We start from the raw sequence: 21825 nt of genomic DNA on the forward strand, positions 1-21825 counted from the left end.
TTAGTCTTTCTTACTTCGTGTCACACAGGTAGACGATTAGCTTTGACACATGCAGTCTACCCTTCTAGAGGCTCATCTTGTGGGGACTATGCTCTACAAACTTCCTCCAAAGTGTGATGGAGTGGTAAATGCTTTGTGGATTCCGACATCATCGACATCCAGACTCTGACATCATTGACACCCATCCATTTCCTACAGATGTTCTCGATGTCGCTTGAGCAAGAAAAGTCTTTGGGTTATTGGGGAGGCTTCCATCATAATCTGGTGGCTCCAATGAGGCCTTTATAGCTTTAGAGAGAGGCGATTGGAAGAAGTCATTGAAGGCTTAGTGTTATCAGTGTGGTAAGAAGGGACATTTGTGGAAGGATTGTAAAGAATTAGCGGCTTTGAGGAAGAAGAAGGAGAAGTAGGATCAGGACTCCTTTGCTGAGTTATCCTCTTTCTTAGACTTTAACTTAGATCCTCTGGCCAAGGCAAAGGCCAAGGCATGGACAAGGTCTTCTTCTTCAGACCGAGAAAAAAACTTAGTAACTCCTTCTCCTTTTGCTTTCTAGTACAAGTGTTGTGTTTATCCCTCATGACTCTCCAGTGCTAGAGAGGGAGTGTGAGAGGGTAGTGAGGTGGGTGTGGTGAGCCTCATCTATACAGGTATACAAGTGCATAGGTTCTAGATAGGGATTTTCTTGATGTATTGATCGAAGTCTGGCAAGCTCAAATCTTGGAGTTAGGATTTAGATCTAAGTTCATGATGGGTTGTTACTTTATAGAGAGCGGGATTGATCCCTAGTCCGAGCTCACATGAGGGGACACTTTGGTGGTCATGGCCAAAGGCCGGGATCCATGGTGACGTATGTTCAGAGCTAGTTTTGATAGGATGGTCTTGTGTGCTACTGTCAGACGTTGCTGATAGACATAGAGATTTGTTATGATTCTTCTCTATTTTTTAGATTCTGGTATGATAAATATTGACATCAGATTCTCTTCGAGACCTCTTGGTGGTGGCTTGATCACCCACTGCTTGGGCATCCATGGTTGTGTTCTAGTAGTCTTTGTTGTATGATTTTTGATGAGTCATTATCGTTGTATCATTGTATTGTATCAGATCACCCATGATCTAAGAGAGGGTGTTAGCAGTCTAGTTAGCTCATGTGTGAGTCTTGGTCATGTTGAATATTAGTAGGCTATTTAGGCATTTTTATTGCGGTCTTGATTATGCTTATTTGGGTATTTATTGCTGGCTGACCAGCATTAAATGCTAGCCAACTTGCTACCATTTATGGCATATTTATTTTGGGCTCCCTCCTTAGTTAGTCATTATCACCTATAGGTCCTGTTGGAGAGAGGGAGCTGGTGCCATTATCATGCAGCCAATGACTCACTATTGTATGCGACATTCTCGTGTTTGGTATATGGATTCCATTTCTCGAGTAATCTTCTGAGTTCTTGTAACGTGTCCGTCTATTCGCTATCCAAGCACATATTTGGCAGTACATCGAGAAATGAATCTAAGCGTCGCCGCCCCGCGCTCCGACGGAATGTCACGGGGTTTGTTGCATAGGGTTTGCCGAGTCCACCGCCTCGCAACGGAATGCTCGCGGCCTAACCTACTAGAATCGACCTGAAACTTGAATCCCTGGTGGTCAAGGTTTCTCGGTCACTCTACTATATGCGGAGTTACCCAATCCGACCCAATCCAAAGCAAGTCCATACTCCACTTGGTTCAAGGAGAAGTAGAATCGAGAGGGATGCGTTGCCCCACCTCTCTGTCTGTAGGGCATAATCCCATTCCGGTCCCCAAAAATGGTATGAATTTGGGTATTAACCCGCGTTGGCCAAAGGTCGAACGACGGTAAAATCTTGTGAGAAGCCTCCCAGTTCTCTGGGATCATCCTGCCGTAGGACAGACCCATCAGGGGTTCCGCCCACTCGCTTCCCTCAATAGGCGTACTTTAGTTATCTAATTAGCCCAATCACATTTAGGTGTGACATGTAAAAGCAGCTTCCTTAGTTAAGTCTCTTAAGGGGCAGGGTTCGTTCACGTAATCTTATGGCACTGATACGAAAACAAATTCAAACAGGTCCCTAGAAGTAAACTTAATATTAGCATTTTATTAGAGATACAAGTCTTGCTCAAAAGGAACAACATTTGCAATTCCGCAAGGATGCATTTTATTTTCACCAAGTTTCCGCCTTGCACTAGTAACAAGGGCCCCTCGAGAATCTATCTCGGGTCACACAGATCTTTTGAATAAGACCTGAAGGCAAGGAATTTACACGCCCCCCCAGTATCCAAGCGTTCTCCTACATGCAAGCCAACCTGTGGTGAGACCTCTCGTGGCGGGTTCGGCCCACGTTCCCGTCACGGCTATTTAGAATCCCCTTGGCTAGGGCTGGCGGCCAACGGGAGGTGGTTTGGCGCACCCTCCGAAAGTTCAACCTGATTCATTATTCCCATTTCTTTTATGAGTTTGGGTTCACATAATCCTTTTTATAAGCGGTGTTTCTAAATTTATAAGCATGACACAATGGTGCAGGTGAGTGCTCGGGACATCTGCTAAGGTGGGGTCTCTCTCTTTAACGCTTAGCGTTTGTTCTTCCTGCGTTGGCGGCACTTTCCAATATCGTTCGAGGGTTAGGGAATTGCTCCTTTCCGACTGCGCTCCTGTGTGATAGGAGCGAGCATTTATGCAATTGGATCTATATCCGATAGGTCTCGGATGGTAGTTGTCCTAGCTTGCTAGCCTTTAGTCCAGGGTTCTGATCTTGGAAAAACAACACCCGAATTTTCTTGTATTAACATAGAGTGATATCATGGTTAAGGGTGATACCATCAAGGTTGTTTTGGCTTTATCGGGGCCAGATGTAGCATAGAGTCCAATGAGTGTTTTACTCGTCTCCAGGTCCTCCTATGAATGTGATAATAGTTTGACTCATTTACTTTTCAACCTCAAACAAGTCGAGTTAAGCCCTATCCTTGCGTATTTAGGACTCATCCTATAGAACTATCCTGGGTAAATAAGTTTAGTACTTCATATGCGTGTCTTATAATTATTTTTAAGATGAATCCCTAGCAGTGCAACTGAAACCGACCGTGACGCCACGCAATCTAGATGTGTGTCTTTTCTAAGTCAATGATGCAATGCGGGTCTTTTGTTTTTGGGAATTCATTTCGTTGCACTTATGCAAAACATAAATAGAGACTTGTATTTTCCTTTTGAGTGGGGGACATGAAGTCATCAGACTTAATGCGAATGCGAACTGCTTTCCTCTAAAGGTTTATAGTAGCCTAATACGTGGCTTAGTATTGCAATGACCTAATTATATTTAGCCCTTATCGTAGCAACTCATGATCCTCATGTACTTGATTCAAGCCTTTACTCTTACCTTTCCAATTTCACAAATTTCGCGATGCAAAAAAAAAGTACGATTTCCGCTTAATGATAAATATGCTTAATCGTCTAATAACCCATTTTTTTCGGTACCTTCTGAGCATGCCAATGCTAGTGTATAATCTAAAGCACTATGAACACACTCAATAAAGTCCTTGATTTTTAGTATGCATGAATGCAAAATCTTTTGTGCAATTAATTCGTTCAAAACATGCCAAAGTGCAATAAATCACAATTTCCAACGTGATTGAATAATGCAACCTAAATGGTGGTTAGTTATCATAGATTTTTGCCCGAATACTTCTACCTTCCCAATGAAGTCGATCTACGTTTTTAAGGGCTCCCAACAAGGCAAGATTTATGGGACGCACCTGGTTACCAAGCATCACGGTTCCTTGACCCGCAGCTCCATCGGTTGAAGCGGGATTCATGCTCGATTGAACCGTACTTCGCTTGGGAGGCATTCGGCTTTTGCTTCGCGGCTAAAGACCGAGGCTACAAGAGAGACGATTCCTTGTGGGAGGAGATTGTTCGTGAGAACCCTCTCTAAGGGGGGGGAAAGAAAGACGGCAAGCTTGGAAGCTTTCAAAGAGGGAAAAATTCCCTCTCTCTCTCTCTCTCTCTTTTCTTTTGCTCTCCCCCTCTCTCTCTCTCTCTCTAGTCAGATAGTGTGTAGGAGCCACGATCCCCTTCTTTTCTACGCTTAGGCCCTTTTATAGTGTATTGGGGGGGGGGGGAGAATTGGTAAGGTATAGAGGCCCCCCCCCCCCCCCCCCCCCCCCTCTTATTCCCATGAGGGCGGCCAGGTGGATGGCCGCTGCCATGTAGAGTATGGGGGAGGGGAAGAGGGAGTATTTGTTACCCCTTTCCCCCCCGCCCACGTCGTCCTGGAGCTCTCCCCTCGCGTGCTTGACATCCATGGCAGCCCCCCCTCTCTCTCCGTCAACATGCAGAAGCCCCCCTGCATTTGCAATGCTGGCGGCATGAGGAAAGTAAAATAAAAAGGGAGGGCCATTGTTCTTTTATTTTTTATAAATTCGTTTAATTAGGGGAGGGGGGTCATACGACGGGAGGGAGGGAAATGTTACAGTTCTCTTTGTTGCAGTGTTCTTTTGTGTTTTTCTTTTCTGTCCTTGTGTTCAATAGTTTATTACATCTGTTTAAGCTTCCATTGTTGAATGCACTTTTCACACAAAGTTGAGGGATTTGATGGTATCCCAACAATGGAACCATGAAACCAGCCTTCCTCCTTGGATAAGGTAGTACTAACCTGATTTTACACTAATTACAACAAGTATAAAATTCATATGAACTAAAATTGCAAATGTTACCACTTAAATCTTGGACATTGAAGAGTCTATTGGCTCCAAAAGTCGGCACCGCTTCTAATATTTCTTTAACTTGAATTGCAATTTGAATGGAATCCAATGAGATTTTCTAAATCTCCTTTGCTCAAGTCTTCGAACAAATTTGCCTCTTGGTTTGCTTGGGGATTGGCCTTCACCTTGCTCCTTGAAAGATGAATGAAGCTGAAGGAATCAATTAGGCACGGAGATCGAGACAGATAGTCATTATGCGCAGTGAGAGAGACAGGGAGAGTGCAAGAGAGCAAAGTATAGAGTGAACACGTTTTTCGGTAGAATGGCAAGCTACCACTTTAGGTTTTAGATAGATATATGTATGAAAGTACAATGTGCTAAGGGTGTGTTCACACCCCTGCACATATAAAAGGCATGATGGCCCTTTATTCCCAACAACCTCCCACCTAAAGCCAATGTGCCTTAAGAGGAGAAAATAATCAGCTAAGTCTAAGTATGTACAAAGCTGAAATAAATATATCTATCCAACTTCCATCATTTGTCGGCAATGAGCAAACCGCTCTATTGGAAGACCCTTCGTGAGAAGGTTTGTAGGATTATCATTTGTATACACTTTGACAAGCTCAATGGTCTTGCTGTCAAGTACATCTCTAATGAAGTCATTCTTTACCTGTATGTGCTTTGTCTTTGCATGAAAGACAGGATTCCGTGCTAGCATGATAGCACTCTGACTATCACAATGGAGAACAGGTAACTCCGTGATGCCAAGCTCTCCCACCAGACGTGAAAGCCATAAAGCCTCCTTGCATACCTCAGTGGTAGCTACATACTCTGCCTCTGTAGTAGACAATGCAACACACTTTTGTAGCGTGGAGATCCAAGAGACCGCTCCTCTTGTGAAAGTAAACACATACCCAGAAGTGGACTTCTTGCAATCCGCATGACCAGTATAGTTTGCATTCGTAAAGCCAACAACATATGCTTTCTGCTTTCCAAAGCAGATGCACAACTCCTTTGTGCCTTTAAGGTATCTCATAATACCTTTCACTGCATCCCAATGATTATTGCCAGGGGTTGCCATGTATCTGTTAACCACTCCCACTGCAAAAGCAATGTCAGGACGTGTAGCAACCATAGCATACATCAAACTGCCAACAGCTGAAGCATATGGTATCTTGGCCATTTCAGCCTTCTCATCATCAGATGTAGGGCTGTCCTCTGCATTGAGTTTCACATATGGAGGCAGTGGAACCCCAATTGTTTTCCTCCCCTCCATATTCAAATGCTGCAAAACTTTGGAGATATACTCCTGCTAACTTAGATAAAGTAAACCTTTAGATCTATCTCTGAGTATTCGCATGCCAAGAATGTGTGAGATGGGATGATCGAGGTACAGCTGGGATTCAGTAGACAGTGTGAGAGTGAGAGATAGAGTTGAAGCACGACACCCAAGAGAATAGATTGAATGAGTGTAACCAGAAAGTACAAAGTACAACCCTTAAATCTTAGGGTTGTAGGGGGTGTTCACACCCGACACACACTAAGTGCCCAAATGTGTGTAACATAAGTACATAAGTACATACGACAATAAGACCATAAGTCTGGGGGAAAAAACCTCTTCTACCGAGAGTAAAAAGTGCCCCAGTGTCCTACTGATCACCGACACTCCCATATGAGCATAGGCGTAAGTGAGGCATGAGTCAAATACCCAACAAAACCCCCTGGAGTGAAGAGTGATCAAGAGTACAAGGATCATCTGCCACCAAAGGATATCAAATTTAAAGCATCGCGAAATGCTTCAAATTTGTCACGAGAAAGAGCTTTGGTGAAGATGTCTGCCACATTACTGGTGGTAGGACAATAGACAAGGCTGATATCACCTGCATGTAGCCTCTCTCTGACAAAGTGATAATGAATCTCAATGTGTTTCGTGCGAGCATGAAACACTGGGTTCCGTGCCACTGCAATGGCACTCTGACTGTCAGTGAACAAAGGAGTAGGCTCAGTTACAGATACATCCAAATCAGCTAGCAAGCGCCTAAGCCATACGCATTCAACTGTGGTAGTGAAAGCTGCCTTGTATTCAGCTTCACATGACGATGTGGCAACAGTGGATTGTTTCTTGCTAAGCCAAGAAATGCAAGAAGAGCCAAGAAAGAAACAATTGCCACTAGTGGAGTGACGTGTATCATAATCACCAGCCCAATCAGAATCACTATAAGCATGTAACTGCAGTGGTCCCCCCTTGGCATAAAACAACCCAAGAGAACGAGTACCCTGCAAGTAGCGAAAAACACGCTTGACAGCTTGCCAATGTGACATATGTGGCTGATGCATATACCTGCTCAAAGCTGAAACTGCAAACTGTATGTCCGGCCTAGTATTGCAGAGATAGATAAGACATCCAACTGCAGGAGCATATGTATGTATATCAAACAAATCACTGTCATCATGTAATGACAGTTTCAGTCCAGGTTCCATGGGAGTACAAACTGGCTTGCAATCCTGTAAGCCAAACTTCTCAAGAAGCTGCCCAATATACCTTGACTGTGATAGCCCAATACCTCAAGCATTATGTATGAACTGGATGCCCAAGTAGTAATGCAAAACTCCTAAGTCAGACATGTCAAAAGTTTGCTGCAAATTTTGTTTGAATGCTGAAATCTGATCAGCATGTGTTCCAGTGAGCAAAAGGTCATCAACATAAAGACATATAATCAGCATAGATCCCCCTTTTTTACATACGTAAAGGGTAGACTCAGATGAGCTGTTTAGAAAGCCCTGACCAAGCAAGAAAGCATCTATTTTTGCATACCAAGCTCTAGGAGCTTGTTTCAAACCATATAGTGCCTTTTTAAGCTTGCATACCAAATGTTCTGAGCCTTCAACTGCAAAACCAATGGGCTGCTGTACATAAACTTCCTCCTGAAGTTCCCCATGTAAAAATGCAGTCTTGATATCTAGCTGATGCACTGCCCAACCATAATGTGCAACCAAAGCAATCATAGACCTGATGGTCGTTATATGGGAAGTAGGAGCAAATGTCTCCTCATAATCAATGCCCTTTTTCTGTGCGCAGCCTTTAGCTACCAGCCGTGCCTTGTATTTATCAATGGATCCATCTGCTTTTCTTTTCAGTTTGTAGATCCATTTCGTTCCAATGGCTTTCTTTCCAAATGGCAAGTACACCAAATCCCAAGTTTGATTCTTAGTAATAGAATCTAATTCAGCTTGCATAGCTGCCGTGCAATGCACACTGTGTTGTGCATCCTCATAACATTTAGGCTCTTCATTATCAAAAGTACTTGCTGCCATAATAAACTCCATGGTATGTGCCGAATCATGCAAACGAGTTTGCTTTCTAGTACGACCAGCCATGGATGCATCCAAAGGACTATCTTGCATAGTCTGCAAATACCATCTAGGTAGCTGTCTAGCATCCTGACCATGTGTAAGCTCTTGCTGAATTTCAGTTTTAGCATGATGCTGAATATTCCGATCAGCCAATGGCTGAATTTCTGCACTTTCCATAGGAGCAGCTGGCTGAACATTAGGTTCATTTTCTGAACCTCCAGCTGAATCACCAAAAGTAATGGGCAGCAGCCCTTGAAAAACATCACGGGCAGCCTGATATGTATCCAAACCAGCCAAGGATAATTCTGATTTTTCATTAAAAACAACATCCCTGCTGACAAAAACCTTCTTTGTAACGGGATCATAGAGTCTGTAGCCTTTGCTCTCATTGCTATATCCCATAAAAATGCACTTAACAGCCTTGTTGTCCAAATTTTTTCTAAGTACCTGTGGAATATGGGCATAGGCAAGACACCCAAAGGTACGAAAGTGACCAACAAAAGGTCTACGGCTGTTCCAAGCCTCAAAAGGTGTGATGGTCTTCAAGGCTTTGGTAGGGCATCTGTTCAAAATATGGCAAGCACACATGACTGCTTCCATCCAAAAGCTATGAGGCAAGCTCTTTGCCTTGAGCATACATCTGGCCATCTCCATGAGTGACCGATTCTTCCTCTCTGCTACCCCATTCTGCTGTGGAGTATAAGCTGTAGTATACTGATGGACTATGCCCTTCTGTTGCAAAAAAGAATCCAGCATAGAGGACATGTATTCCCCCCCTCGGTTCGAACGGAGAGTCTTAATCTTGCATTCAGATTGATTTTCAACAAGTGCACTGAAAGCCAAAAATGCATCATACACTTCTGACTTCTTTTTCAAACAGTAGACCCAGCAAAAACGTGTATAGTCATCAATGAATGTCACAAAATAATAACAACCGCCCAATGACATGGTCTGCATAGGTCCACAAACATTTGAATGCACCAACTGCAATCTGGTTGTTGCTCTGAAAGCAACATTACGAGGAAATGAGAACCGATGCATTTTCCCCAAAATGCATCCCTCGCATAAATGCTCAGGAGGTCTCTCCAAGAGAGGTAAGCCATCCAGCATCTGAATACGCTGCAAAAGCATCAAGTTGCCAAAGTTTACATGCCCCAAACGAGCATGCCATAACTCCGCCTATATCATAGCAGGAGTAAGAGTGGATGTCAAGTATGCAGACTGATCTACTGAAAGAGCATCCAACTCATATAAACCATGACACAAAGATCCTGTCAAGACCAAAGTCATGCATTCTTTTTCTCTAACCATGCAACGGTCATCATCAAAGGTGACCTGCAAACCACAACGTGCCAAAGAAGAAATAGAAAGCAAATTCTTCTTGATTCCAGGCACAAACAAAGCATCCTGCAGGCGGAGAATAGAGCCATCAATGGCTGTGAGCTGAATCTCCCCAATACCACGAACAGGGTATGATGCATTATTGGCACACTGTACCGATTTCCCAACGGGAGGTGCACTAACTGAAGCAAACAAATCTCTGCGAGATGTAATATGTCTAGAAGCACCACTGTCAAAGAACCAAGTGTTAGCATCCTTTGTGGAGCTAAGTGCTCTATTGGCCCAAGAGATGTCATAACTGCAAGTGTAAAAACAATAGTCCCTGTCCACAACAAAGGACGCGGACTCACTAGCAGTGGAAGGAGTAGTAGAAACAGACATTTCTGACTCCTTCTTCTCTTTGGCAATGCGCTTCCTGCACTCACTGATATAGTGGCCGGGCTTCTTACAATAATGACATTTTTCTTTTTTTGCTTGCGTCCCCCCTTGTGTCTGATTCTGCGATGTGCTCGAAGTGCCAGAACTCTGTGGAGCATTTTTCACCTTGCTGTTTTTGCCTTTCTGTCTTGCCACAAAAGCCTGCTCAGAGACTATAGCATCCACACCACTATTTTTCCGTGTTTGCTTCTCCTCTAGAAGCAAACTAACCAGCTGAATAAAAGTGAGTGGATGCTCAGCAATCCTCATGGTGAGGTTCAATGCAGTATGAAAAGACAAGTACGAAGGAGGTAAGGAATTCAAGGTGGTGGATATCAACTGTGCATCCGAAAAATACTCATCTACATTCATGAGCTGCTCCCTCAAGTCCTGAATCTTATTTAAGTGATCCTGCATAGAATCACCCTCATGCATCTTCAGAGTTTCCAACTCTTTCTTCAAGAAAGAGATCCAAGTCTCATTCTTTCCTGCAAACATATGCTCCAAAGTCAACCATGCATCTCGTGAAGAAGATGCCGAACGGATATGAGGTATGATGGACCGCTGAACTGCCAGAGCAATCAGCGACAAGGCCTGTGCATCATGTGTATCCCAAGCTTTTCGAGCTGCAGTTCTTGGAGGAAGTGGCTGAGGTGGAGCGGGCTGAGGTCCCTGTTGTCCACGTGCGCTATAGGGAGGAGGAGTAACGGGAGCTACAACTCCCGGTCGAGTTTCCTCTCCACTGACATAATCCCATAAATTCTTGGCCACTAATACATTCTTCATCATGAATGACCAAAGTGAATAGTTGTTTCCGTCCAATTTGTCTTCCTTGGATACATACGTAAAGACATCACCTCCTTGATTTGCCATGATGACAAATTTCCAAAGACAAAATGAGCAATGTCAAAGCAGTATGAACTGGAAACCTGCAAATTTCCAGAAATTGCAGCAAACACGTTTCTGCAATTAATGTGCAAGGGCGTACTCTGTCAGAAAACTGTCTTTTAATTCACGCTTCCCAAGGTGCAAACAGTGCACTGCAACACAGTTATATCAAAATCCCCAAAATTTTTGCCAAAATTTCTGTCAAAACAGTCTTTTTGTGACTGTACTAGTAGTTCATATGCAACTGTCCCCAAAATACACAAAAGCCCCAAAATTTCTGATGATCCAGTCCAGAAATTTGCATCAAATTTATTTCACACCTGTGCTGTGCCTACGGTCCTTGCTGCGTATGAACCTCCTCTGCCAGAAATTGATTCTGGACTAAAATTAAATTAAAAAAAAAAAAGAAAAACACACCTGACGTGGTCAGGGGGGAAGAGCAGAGTGACAGGTCTGACGTGGACTCGTCAGACGGGCGGGCAGGACAGTTGAGAGCTGACATGGACTCGTTAGACGGGCGGGCAGGACAGTCGCGAGCAGGCGTTGACTCGTTAGACGGGCGGGCAGGATAGTCGCGAGCAGGCGTTGCAAGTGGCTGGTCGTCAGGCGGGCGGCAAGATAGTCGCGAGTTGACGTGGACTTTGTCAAACGGGCGGGTGGCTCGCTGTGCTGAGGAAGTGGCGCCTGCAGCTGGCGGACGTGCTGGAGGCAGACTTGTTGGAGGCAAACGTGCTGGAGGCAAGGGGCGCCCAGGCCAGCTGGCGACTGCACAGGCAGTTTAGGGAGAAATTGACGGGGACTGGCGAGCAGGATCAGGCGGTGTTGGCGGGCAGACGAGCTGCTGAACTGGTCGATTGGGCAGAGCTGGCGGGGGCTGCAGACAGCAGACAGAAGATTGCTCTGATACCAAATGTGAGATGGGAGGATCGAGGTACAGCTGGGATTCAGTAGATAGTGTGAGAGTGAGAGACAGAGTTGAAGCACGACACCCAAGAGAATAGACTGAATGAGTGTAACCAGAAAGTACAAAGTACAACCCTTAAACGTTAGGGTTGTAGGGAGTGTTCACACCCGACACACACTAAGTGCCCAAATGTGTGTAACATAAGCACATAAGTACATACGACAATAAGACCATAAGTCTGGGGGAAAAAACCTCTCCTACCGAGAGTAAAAAGTGCCCCATTGTCCTACTGATCATCGACACTCCCATATGAGCGTAGGCGTAAGTGAGGCGTGAGTCAAATACCCAACAGAATGTGATTTGCATCACCTAAATCCTTCATGTCAAAGCTGCCATGAAGACTTTGCTTCAATGAATCCAAGGCATGAGTATCCCTGTTAGCAATCAGCATGTCATCAACATACAAAACCAAGATAATCAGGCTGCCATTTGCTGTCTTCAGTGATCCAGTTGACTTCTATGAAAGCCTAGGGACTGCATGAATGTATCAAACTTATGATACCATTCTTTTGGTGCTTGTTTCAGCCCATACAAACTCCTTTTGAGTTTACATACCATTTGTTCTTTCCCTAGTTTAACAAACCCTTCAGGTTGCTGTATATATATGTCTTCATGCAGATTACCATGTAAAAACGCTGTCTTTACATCGATCTATATGAGCTCCATATCCTCAACTGCAACCAAGCCCAAAATGGTTCTCAATGTAGTCATCTTGACTACAGGAGAGCAAATCCCATCAAAGTCAATTCCATGCTCCTGCTTGTACCCCTTTGCAACCAATCTTGCTTTGTACTTTGGTGAGGAACCAGAAGTGACTTTCATTTTGTAAATCCATTTGCATGGAAGGGTTTTCTGCCCTTTAGGCAACTGCACCAAGTGCCAAGTGTCAGTTTTTTCAAGAGATTCCATCTCTGACAGCATGGCTTTATACCATTTCTTGCTGTCCTGTCTGTCCATTGCTTCCTTGAAGCAAGACGGTTCACCACAGTCTGTCAACATGACATACTCAGCCACATTAATTGCACAAGGAACAAATCTGTTAGGTTGTCTAGTAGCCCTAGACGATCTCCTAACCCAATGGTTATTGTTTGCTGGCTGTTTCTGCAAATTTCCATTTTCAGCATGCTGTCCTGGCATTTCAGCCTGCAAATCAGCATTTACAGCTTGCTGTCCTGGCTGTTCCTGCACATGTAATGGCTCATTTTCATGGGCAATAGCTGGCTAATCATTTCCAACATCATTTCCTGCATTTACAGGTTCATTTACAGCAGGTATTTGCTGCTGTACAGCAGGCACATTTTGCTGTACAGTGGGCACATTTTGATGTCCAAAAGATATTTCTTCCCGGAATACAACCCTACGGACCTCCTCAATCTTTTCGGGTTGTTTGTGCATGTGATCTTCCCGGAAGATAACGTCATTGTTGCATACTACTGTCGTTTTCTCGGGATCCCACAATTTATACCCCATTTCACCCTTGTCACCATATCCTAGGAAAATGCATGTACAGGACTTTGGCTCAAGTTTGCTGTATTTTTCTTTACGAATGTGCACAAAAGCCTCGCAGCCAAACACTTTCAAATGAGCATATGAATGTGGCTTGCCCGACCACGCTTCTTGGGGAACCCCCCTCCCCCCCCACCAAAGGCCTATTTGGTGACCGATTAATCAAGTGAACGGCTGTCATAATATCATAATAGCCGCTGCTCAAAAACCATGGGGTAATGCAGTATGAGACAACATCATACGGATCTTATCTTGGATGGTCCGATTCATACGCTCTGCAACTCCATTTTGGGGTGGAATATGAGGGGCAGTGAGCTCCCTCTTTATCCCTTTGCTGTCACAAAATGCGTGAAAGCCTTTGGACACATATTCCCCACCATTGTCAGAACAAAGACACTTAAGTGTCTTATATGTCTGATTTTCAGTCAATTCCAAGAATTTTTTAAACTTGTCAAGCACTTCATCCTTGCTACGAATAGGGTAAACCCATACTTTCCGTGTAGCATCATCGACAAGGGTGACAAAATATTTCTTTCCCCCTAAAGATAATCCTGGCATTTGACATACATTTGAATGTGCTAACTCTAGAGAAGAAGATTTCAAAGAAAGAGACTTTTTATGAGAAGTCTGTGTATATTTGCCATAAATACAATGATCACAGTACTCAAAACCTGCATAACGAAGACAAGGCAAGTAACCCAAATGAGAAAGCACTTTCATTCCTGTTTGACTCATGTGTCCCAACCGGCCATGCCACAAAGAAACACTTGGCTGCTCGGTCACGGCAACAACATGGTCATGCACACTTGATACATGAAGTGGATATAACGTATCACTATTGCAACCTTTGGCAATAACCCTAGACCCCTTATAGATCTTCCATTTTCCATCACCAAAGGTGGTATGAAAACCATCATCATCTAGCTGCCCTGTGTTGATCAAGCTTTTCTTGAGCTGAGATACATGCCGTATATGCTGAAGTGTAAAGACAGAGTCATGCTGAAACTGTGACTGCACACTGGCAATTCCTGCAATCTCACATGCATAGTTGTCCCCAAGATGGACAACACCATGTCGACCCCCTCTATATGCGGAAAACCACTCAGGATGAGGGGTGATATGAAAAGAAGCATCTGAATCAAGAATCCAGGTATACATGTCATCGTCTGTATCTGCAAGGAGAGCATGTGCACCAAAATGTGAAGAGACAAAGAGTACATCACTCCCACTGTCACTGTCATGAGTGACTACATTCACCTCTTCAATTTTTACACTGCTTTTCTTAGGCCGACTGTCCTTCTCTTCCTTGCAATCATCTGTCTTCTTGCCTTTTCCTTTCTCTTTCTTCCATTTGTAGCAGTCACGTTTAAAGTGACCCTTCTTGCCACAATGATGGCATTCAACATCTTTGCCACGTGATTTACTGCGTCCCTAGCCATCATATTTGCCCTTTTGTTGTGATCTGCCCCTAGTATGCAAAGCACTCAAAGACTTGCTGGATGCATTGTTTTGTCGATTCATCTCTTCCATAAGTAGAGCACTCTCTACATCAGCATACAAAAGGATCACATTAGAATCGCTTATGGCAGTCCTGAATGTATCCCAACTCTCTGGTAGAGTGCAAAGCAAGAAAGTAGCCTTAAATTCCTTATCAATCATAAATTTCAAGGCAACCAGTTGGCTGAAAATGGAGTTAAACTCACTCAAGTGAGTAGACATTGCTATACCTTCTTTCATACGCAAATCCATAAGCTTTTTCAGCCAATACACTTTACTTGCAGCGCTCTTCTGTGCATACTGTTCTTCCAGTCTAGTCCATATAGCATATGCAAAATCCAAACCTTGAATGTTGAAGAGCAAGGCATCAGAAATCGATAGCTCTATGGTTGAGCGTGCAAGCTCATTCAACTCATCCCAATCATCCTGATTCATGTCCACGGGCTTTGCCCCTTTAGTTTTGATTGGCTTTGTGTGTTTCTTTTGTAATAGGATATTGTAGCACTGTTTTTGCCACACTGCAAAGTTATGTGCGCCTTCAAGCTTCTTTATATTCATCAAATTACTGCTGTCATTGCTGCCAGCCATGGTTTTTAGCTCAAAAGTGACCAAAAAACCAGTAAATGTAGCCCCAAATTGTCACCCAAGTGACAAAGGTACAAACAAGTACCAATCAGCAATAAATGACCACGCAGAAGTACAGATTTCAGATCTGTAATTCAAGTTTTCAGAAGCACCAAACCAAGTGCTACAGCATTATCCAACTGATTACAGCTGTTCCAAAAGGCATGTTCCTTACTTTACATGAGAATCCCAAAATTTCAGCTGCAATTTCTGTTGAACGTGTATCCACGGGCATAAAATTTGACACGAACGGTCAAAAGCCCCAAAATTTTGTGCTCAAAAGCGTCAAACACACATCTGCATTTCCTTTGTCATGCATAGGACTGTCCAATTTTGCCAAAATAAAGCAATTTCAGCAAAACCCCCAAATTTTACCAAGTGTTGATGTCCAAATTGTGCGGAATTCAACCTGCATGTACATAAAATGACCAAATGCTGCATGAATTTTGCCCAAATTGCAAAAGCCCCAAATTGCACGGGGTCCAATGTGCCTCAATGTCGAGAAATTGGGTTAATTTCAGCCCAATTTGTGCATGTACATGAAAAGCCCCAAATGTCAGGGACAAAATGTCACAAATTCCTGCAATTTTTGAGACATATTTGCTTGTCTTGCATCAAATTTCCCAAATCTGAAAAAAGCCCCAAATTTCTGGGCTAAATGTCGAGAAATTTCACTCAAATGAGTAAAATTTCAACAATTTTGGCGATATCCCCAATTCAAATGCGCACAATGTCTGCAATTCCGATGCAGATACCTCAATTTTCCATGAACAGCGCTCAGTCTGGCAAAGTCCCAGCTTTCTGGGCCAAAATTGCACAAAGTTGATGTTTTGTGCTTGCAAGCGTGAACCCCGGTTAGGGGAAGGAGTTTGAGAAAAAAAAATTTAAAGGAAAAATTTCGAATGATTCCGATGCAGATACCTCAATTTTCCATGAACAGCGCTCAGTCTGGCAAAGTCCCAGCTTTCTGGGCCAAAATTGCACAAAGTTGATGTTTTGTGCTTGCAAGCGTGAACCCCGGTTAGGGGAAGGAGTTTGAGAAAAAAAAATTTAAAGGAAAAATTTCGAATGACAGGTCCGTTGACCCGTCAGGCCTCCCCGTCGCGTGCTGCTCCGTCACACGTCACGCGTTGTGCGCCGCTCTGTTAGGTCCCCTTGCCTGCTGCTGGTTCCATCACGAGTTGTGCGCGTTGACTGCTGTCCACTATCGCCCGTCATTTGTAGCCGTTTTTGGTCCACGCTGTTGCGGCCCGCTGCCCGTGCAGTCGCCTTGGTCCACGCTGGACCCTGACTAGTCACAGCTGTCACGCTACTGCCCGTTCTGTCCTGCCAGTAACACGCTAGCGATTCTTGTTTGCACTGCCTCTTGCTGGCTCCTCAACAGTCCACAAGACTGTTACACGAGACTATGCGTGTCGCCTGCACCTCTCAACAGCTTGAGTGAACCATTGGCTCTGATACCAGTTTGAAGGAATCGATTAGGCACGGAGATCGAGACAGATAGTCATTACGCACAGTGAGAGAGACAGGGAGAGTGCAAGAGAGTAGAGTATAGAGTGAACACGTTTTTAGGTACAATGACGAGTGTACCACTTTAGGTTTTAGATAGATATATGTATGAAAGTACAATGTGCTAAGGGTGTGGTCACACCCGTGCACATATAAAAGGCACAATGGCCCATTATTCCCAACAGAAGCCCCAAATCTAATATGAGTTGGCTAGCGTGTTGAATCCTCCTGAAATACACTGATTTCAGTTGTGAAAATTCAAGTATGAAGCCTTCAAGTCTAGGCGCGCTTCCCAAAGTGTTTGTCAAACCTAAATTTTGCTCTAAATTAGTTTTAGATTAGGGTTTACAGTAGAGATTCACCAAAATCTCCACCTCCAATGGTTGGGATTGTTGTGAAACTTGGAGCAAAGCTAGGAAATGGATGGAGAAAGAGAGAGAATGTTGCAGAGAGAGAAAATTCAGAGATTTATTAGATAATTTGGTGAAATTGAGCTATTGACCTAGTTTTCCAGCTCCAAATGGATTCGCTAACAGCAAAAGGAAGCATCAAAGGCTGTAATCTTTAGGAGAAATTCTTGTCTGTGCTATGATAGAAGAGGCCAATACAAAGAGAATTATATATGCATCCAATAAGCTACAAGTTCCATGATTGGATAATACTGCTTTCCTCTTACAAACGTTCTCACAAGATCAATAGAAAAAAAATGTTTTCACTAAAATGGTCTTCAATGGCTGAGAAATGGCCCTAAAAGTAGGTAGCATCAGCCCAACCTCTCTTCCCAACAGCTCCAAAATGCAAAAATGAGATTTCCTTCTCCCTTGGCCCCCAATTGATCTTTCCCAAACTTACATGGGCAAGTTTTGCTGCAGCCTTCTAAATTGAATATCCAACATTATCTAGCCTATTAAAATTGTTTTCAAAATATGAATTCTGAAAATTAATTTAATGATTATATCTATGCCCAAAAAAATCCAATCAACAAACAATTAAATTGTCTAGGCCAATTTGTCTTCCAAGTATTCTTAAGCAGTTATTAGCCCTTTGACCGGCGTTAATTAAGTAAAAGACCTAGTCTCTTAGGTCACCAGTGACATTAGTGGCCAGTAAATTGGTCGAGGTCAAAATTTGACACTGGGTACTACCTAGTATTTGGCAAGTATAACTTATTACAACTTTTGCCTTTGGCACAACTAATATTTCGAGGTCTTGGTTTCCACATTGTGAAATAATTAACTTGCACCTCACATGTGCAAGTCATGTTAGCATAAAATTTCACGTCTTTGTGACCCCATTGCTATCAATGATTAGTCAGGCAGTTACATTGTTGCGTTTATCAATTCCAGCCCCAGAGATGGTTGCATTGTAGTTTTTGGCTTGTTGACATTCCATTTGTAGCAGTGGCCAGATTTGCGTTTGCATCTATAGTAGGTCGTTTTTGTGTTTTCAGCACTTTTGTTCATCAGGCTTTGCTCCAACTGGTAGTTACCTGCACTCAAGATCCGTGTTTGATAGATGACATACATTGACACCTCCCTCAGCCCGCTTCCACAAGAGCCACTGGTTGTTGGACAGCTCAGCTCTTGAGCATTCAGTACATTGTCTCATTCATCTATAGCGTTGATTCATTCACTTCTGAGTTCTCCTCTCTGTCTGTTTGTGTTTGTGTTTTTGCGTTTTGCATTTAGGGTTTGTGTTTATTGCATTACTGTCTTAAGCTAGTGTGTTTTAGTTGTGGTTGTACTCTTTGTGTTTTCTCCATGCAAACCTTAGCATATCTTCAAACTTGCTATGGTGATTGGTTGTCCTTTTGGAGGATTGCCAATTTCTCAATTGGTGGAAAGATATGGGCTGCAGACATCTCTACATCAATGAAGGAAAAATGGCATCAGGCTGTCGATGCTGTTATGGAGACATGCAGCCCACAACTTGCGACATATTTGACACCATGTTTTTTATATTTTCTGGCTGCTCTGCAATTTGGGCTATCGTCATGAAGACTGAAGTGGACCCTGGAGGAGAAGAAGTTGGTCATTGCTGCTGTGGTTTGAACCTGTATCTCAGCAAAACAGTTATTGTTTCATCACCTCTCCCACTGGAGTCTGGCATCTGGACTAGAGGCATCTTTGAAGGTGCTTAGCTTGTGGTTTATGGTTCTGGGATGAATTTTTCTGCTGTTTCAACAAATTATAATAGTATGCACCACCTTTTATCTTTTTATGAATGTTAGTTGCATCTCATGCTGTAAACAGCTGTAGTATGCTGGTTCTGTATGGCATGAATTGTTGTTTTGGTTGTTATTGAAGCCTTGTGCAAACATGTCCATTAGGTTTTTCTACGTCATCAGTCTCTCATCAAATTTGGACAATCATAAACTGAGGGTATCACCTTTGTTTCCCAGACTGATTCAAATGTAACTTTGAGATAAAAATCCGCACCAAAAATTGGCCCTTTCCAACCTTGGCAAGATCAATGTGATAGTTTTGAAGCATCACCAAACTTTTAATCAGAGTACACAATATGTTTGCAAGCTCATATTGAGGTCTTGCCAAGAAATGTGAGTGTGTATTGCTTGTTCTGAGTCACCTAATTGCTAGTATTATGCAAGTTAGAAGCTTTACATGTGCAATAGCTCATGCCAATGCTGTGTGCACATATGAGATACTTACCGATTGTTCTAGACTAGTTGCAACTTAAATATCAGTGTTGAAGACTACATTGGTTATTGGCTTTGGATTTTTGTTTGTGTACATTTTGAAGTGAGGGTTTGTCACTGAATTGCGACAATTTTAAGATTTTGGAATCTTCCTGTATCTTATATTCTCTTTCAGGCACAGGCACAGGCCAAGGAAAAAAAGGATCTCAAGGTTGCTTTTTTAACGACGCAGGCGGCCATAATTTTTTTAGGTACCACTCTTTTGTCAATTTATTGCAATAATTGATCATCACTGCTTTCTAACCTTTCAGCTATTTTAATTCCTGGTAACATTATTAATACATTTACAACTCTTGATGGTTTGAAGAATCAATTAATCGGGGAGAGGACATCTCAAGATCTGGTACTTTCTAATGTTAATACGAGTCCTGCAGTTTATGCTTCAGTTTTCTTCTTTTAAGTGCATGCTTTTGTCTAGTTGAACTTCTGTCAATGACCTGAAAGAAATGAGGAGTATTTTGGATGAACAAGACATTTATATTTCTTCCTTAAGCGAAATATGCCTTCCTAAAATTTTGGCCTTTTTTTGGTGCAAAATAATCTTTATTATTGTTGGGATGTCCTTATTGACATGTATGTTTATCATTTTGCGGGAAACCCCAAAAGGGATGAAAAACCCACATGAAATGTGAAAGTATAGAGTACAAAACCCTTCCCATACACAGAGGCCAAGGGCTAAAAGTAGAAGAAAATACAAAAGCCTGCTTTACTTAAGAGTAAGTAGCAAGGTAAAAGCTTTGTTGTTGGAGACTTTACAGGGGCTAGTAAGTGCTTGGCAGTGAGTACCAAGCATTCATCAAATGTATAATGGCATTCCCTAGACTGTGGATGGTGTGTTCATGGTTTTACTGTGGAACAAACACCTTTTCTGTTAAATGAAAAAGCCATGGAATATAGAGGGTGATATGATAAAGCCAAAACAGCATTTTTCTCTCTTCCACAGTAAATTGGGCTTCAAAAAAGATTTATCCACTCATCATCACGTTTGTGATGATGTATGTGCAATATCATGTGAGAATGAGAGATTTCCATAGCCCTTTTTGTCTGAAAACCTACTGATTAGGATGGTTGCACATTAGCATAGTGAGTGAAAAAGATATTACAATATCTGGCTGCCTTTGATTAGTACATATGCTAATGTGGACTTCAATATTAACTGCTTGACTGAAGTGCTTCTCAGTGTGAATTTTTTTTTCATAGGCTGCCTTTCGCTATGAGCGGGTGTCTCCATATGCTCTTGCTCCAGGGTCTGAGGCAACAAAGCAGTCAGGTTTTTAGTCTGAGTGTTAGGAGCTTGAGCCTCTTTGATAAGTAATATCTGAGAAGGATTGGAGAGGGACATATAAGCATCATCAAGCCTCTGGTTTCCTTTTCAGTCAATTCTCCTCAATTCTTTCTTTGACTGGTTGCTGATGTTCTTTCTTTGACTAGCTGTAGAGGAGGAGGAAAGAGAGGTGGCAGCACTTTTCTCTTCATTTTGTGCATATCAGTATACTGCCTTGTGAAGTGTCTGATTTGCCTGGAGCTAGAGTAGGCATTCAGAAAGGTAGAATAATAAACCTGAGTGTGACAAGGATGGCAACATCTAATCTTTCCTACAGATAGAAAGGCGCTGTTTGCAAAATATGCTGTATGATGCATAACCTATTTCTCTTCCTAGGACCAAAAATTTCTTCTTTGGAGCATTCAAAACTCTCTTGAACATCATTGCAATAGGTTCATAAAATAGCCCCAAAAAGGCATTCTTGCTTTTTGCATGAGACACAAGACTTTGTGGCTCCAACAAGTTCTATAAAAGGGACTCAGTGTGCACACCACTATTCATAGGAGCTTGCCTTCTAGTACGACTAGCCATGGGTGCATCCAGATGACTATCTTTCATAGTTTGTAAATACCATCTATGCATTTGCCTTGCCTCCTGACTGTGCATAAGCTCTTGCTGAATTTCAGTTTCAGCACTTTGCTGAATATTCAGATCAGCCAATGGTTGATTTTCTGCCTTTTCCAATGGAGCATTTGGCTGAAAATTGAGTTCACTTGCTGAAACTCCAGCTGAATCACCAAATGTAATGGGTAGTAGCCCTTCAAATACATCACGGGTAGCCTGATATGTGTCTAAACCAGCAAGGGACAATTCTGATTTTTCATCAAATAGTACATCCTTACTGACAAACACCTTTTTAGAGACAAGATCATAGAGTCTGTAGCCTTTGCTCTCACTACTATATCCCAAAGAAGAGGTAATCCATCTAGCATCTGTGTGCGCTGTAAGAGCATCAAGCTACCAAAGTTTACATGCTC

General features: G+C 42.8%; 1 protein-coding gene across 7 annotated transcripts in view; it reads left to right on the forward strand.

Moving 5' to 3' along the window:
* LOC148010167 (putative calcium-transporting ATPase 11, plasma membrane-type) overlaps nucleotides 1-21825 on the forward strand; it is a 127750-nt gene that overhangs the window by 43091 nt on the left and 62834 nt on the right. For 5 of the 7 annotated variants that reach the window (XM_087673296.1, XM_087673294.1, XM_087673291.1 and 2 more), the window contains exons 2-3: nucleotides 19640-19715; nucleotides 19832-19867. In XM_087673296.1, the coding sequence (XP_087529422.1) occupies nucleotides 19640-19715; nucleotides 19832-19867 (112 nt within the window). Of the gene's footprint in view, nucleotides 1-18665; nucleotides 18941-19639; nucleotides 19716-19831; nucleotides 19868-21825 lie in introns of all 7 variants that reach the window. The other 2 variants (XM_087673293.1, XM_087673292.1) reach the window with 2 other exon arrangements.

Source organism: Lygodium microphyllum, chromosome 30 (genome assembly GCF_053477565.2).
Source record: "Lygodium microphyllum isolate KBCC chromosome 30, Lygodium_microphyllum_v1.1.10, whole genome shotgun sequence".
In the NCBI taxonomy this organism is placed as follows: domain Eukaryota; kingdom Viridiplantae; phylum Streptophyta; class Polypodiopsida; order Schizaeales; family Lygodiaceae; genus Lygodium; species Lygodium microphyllum.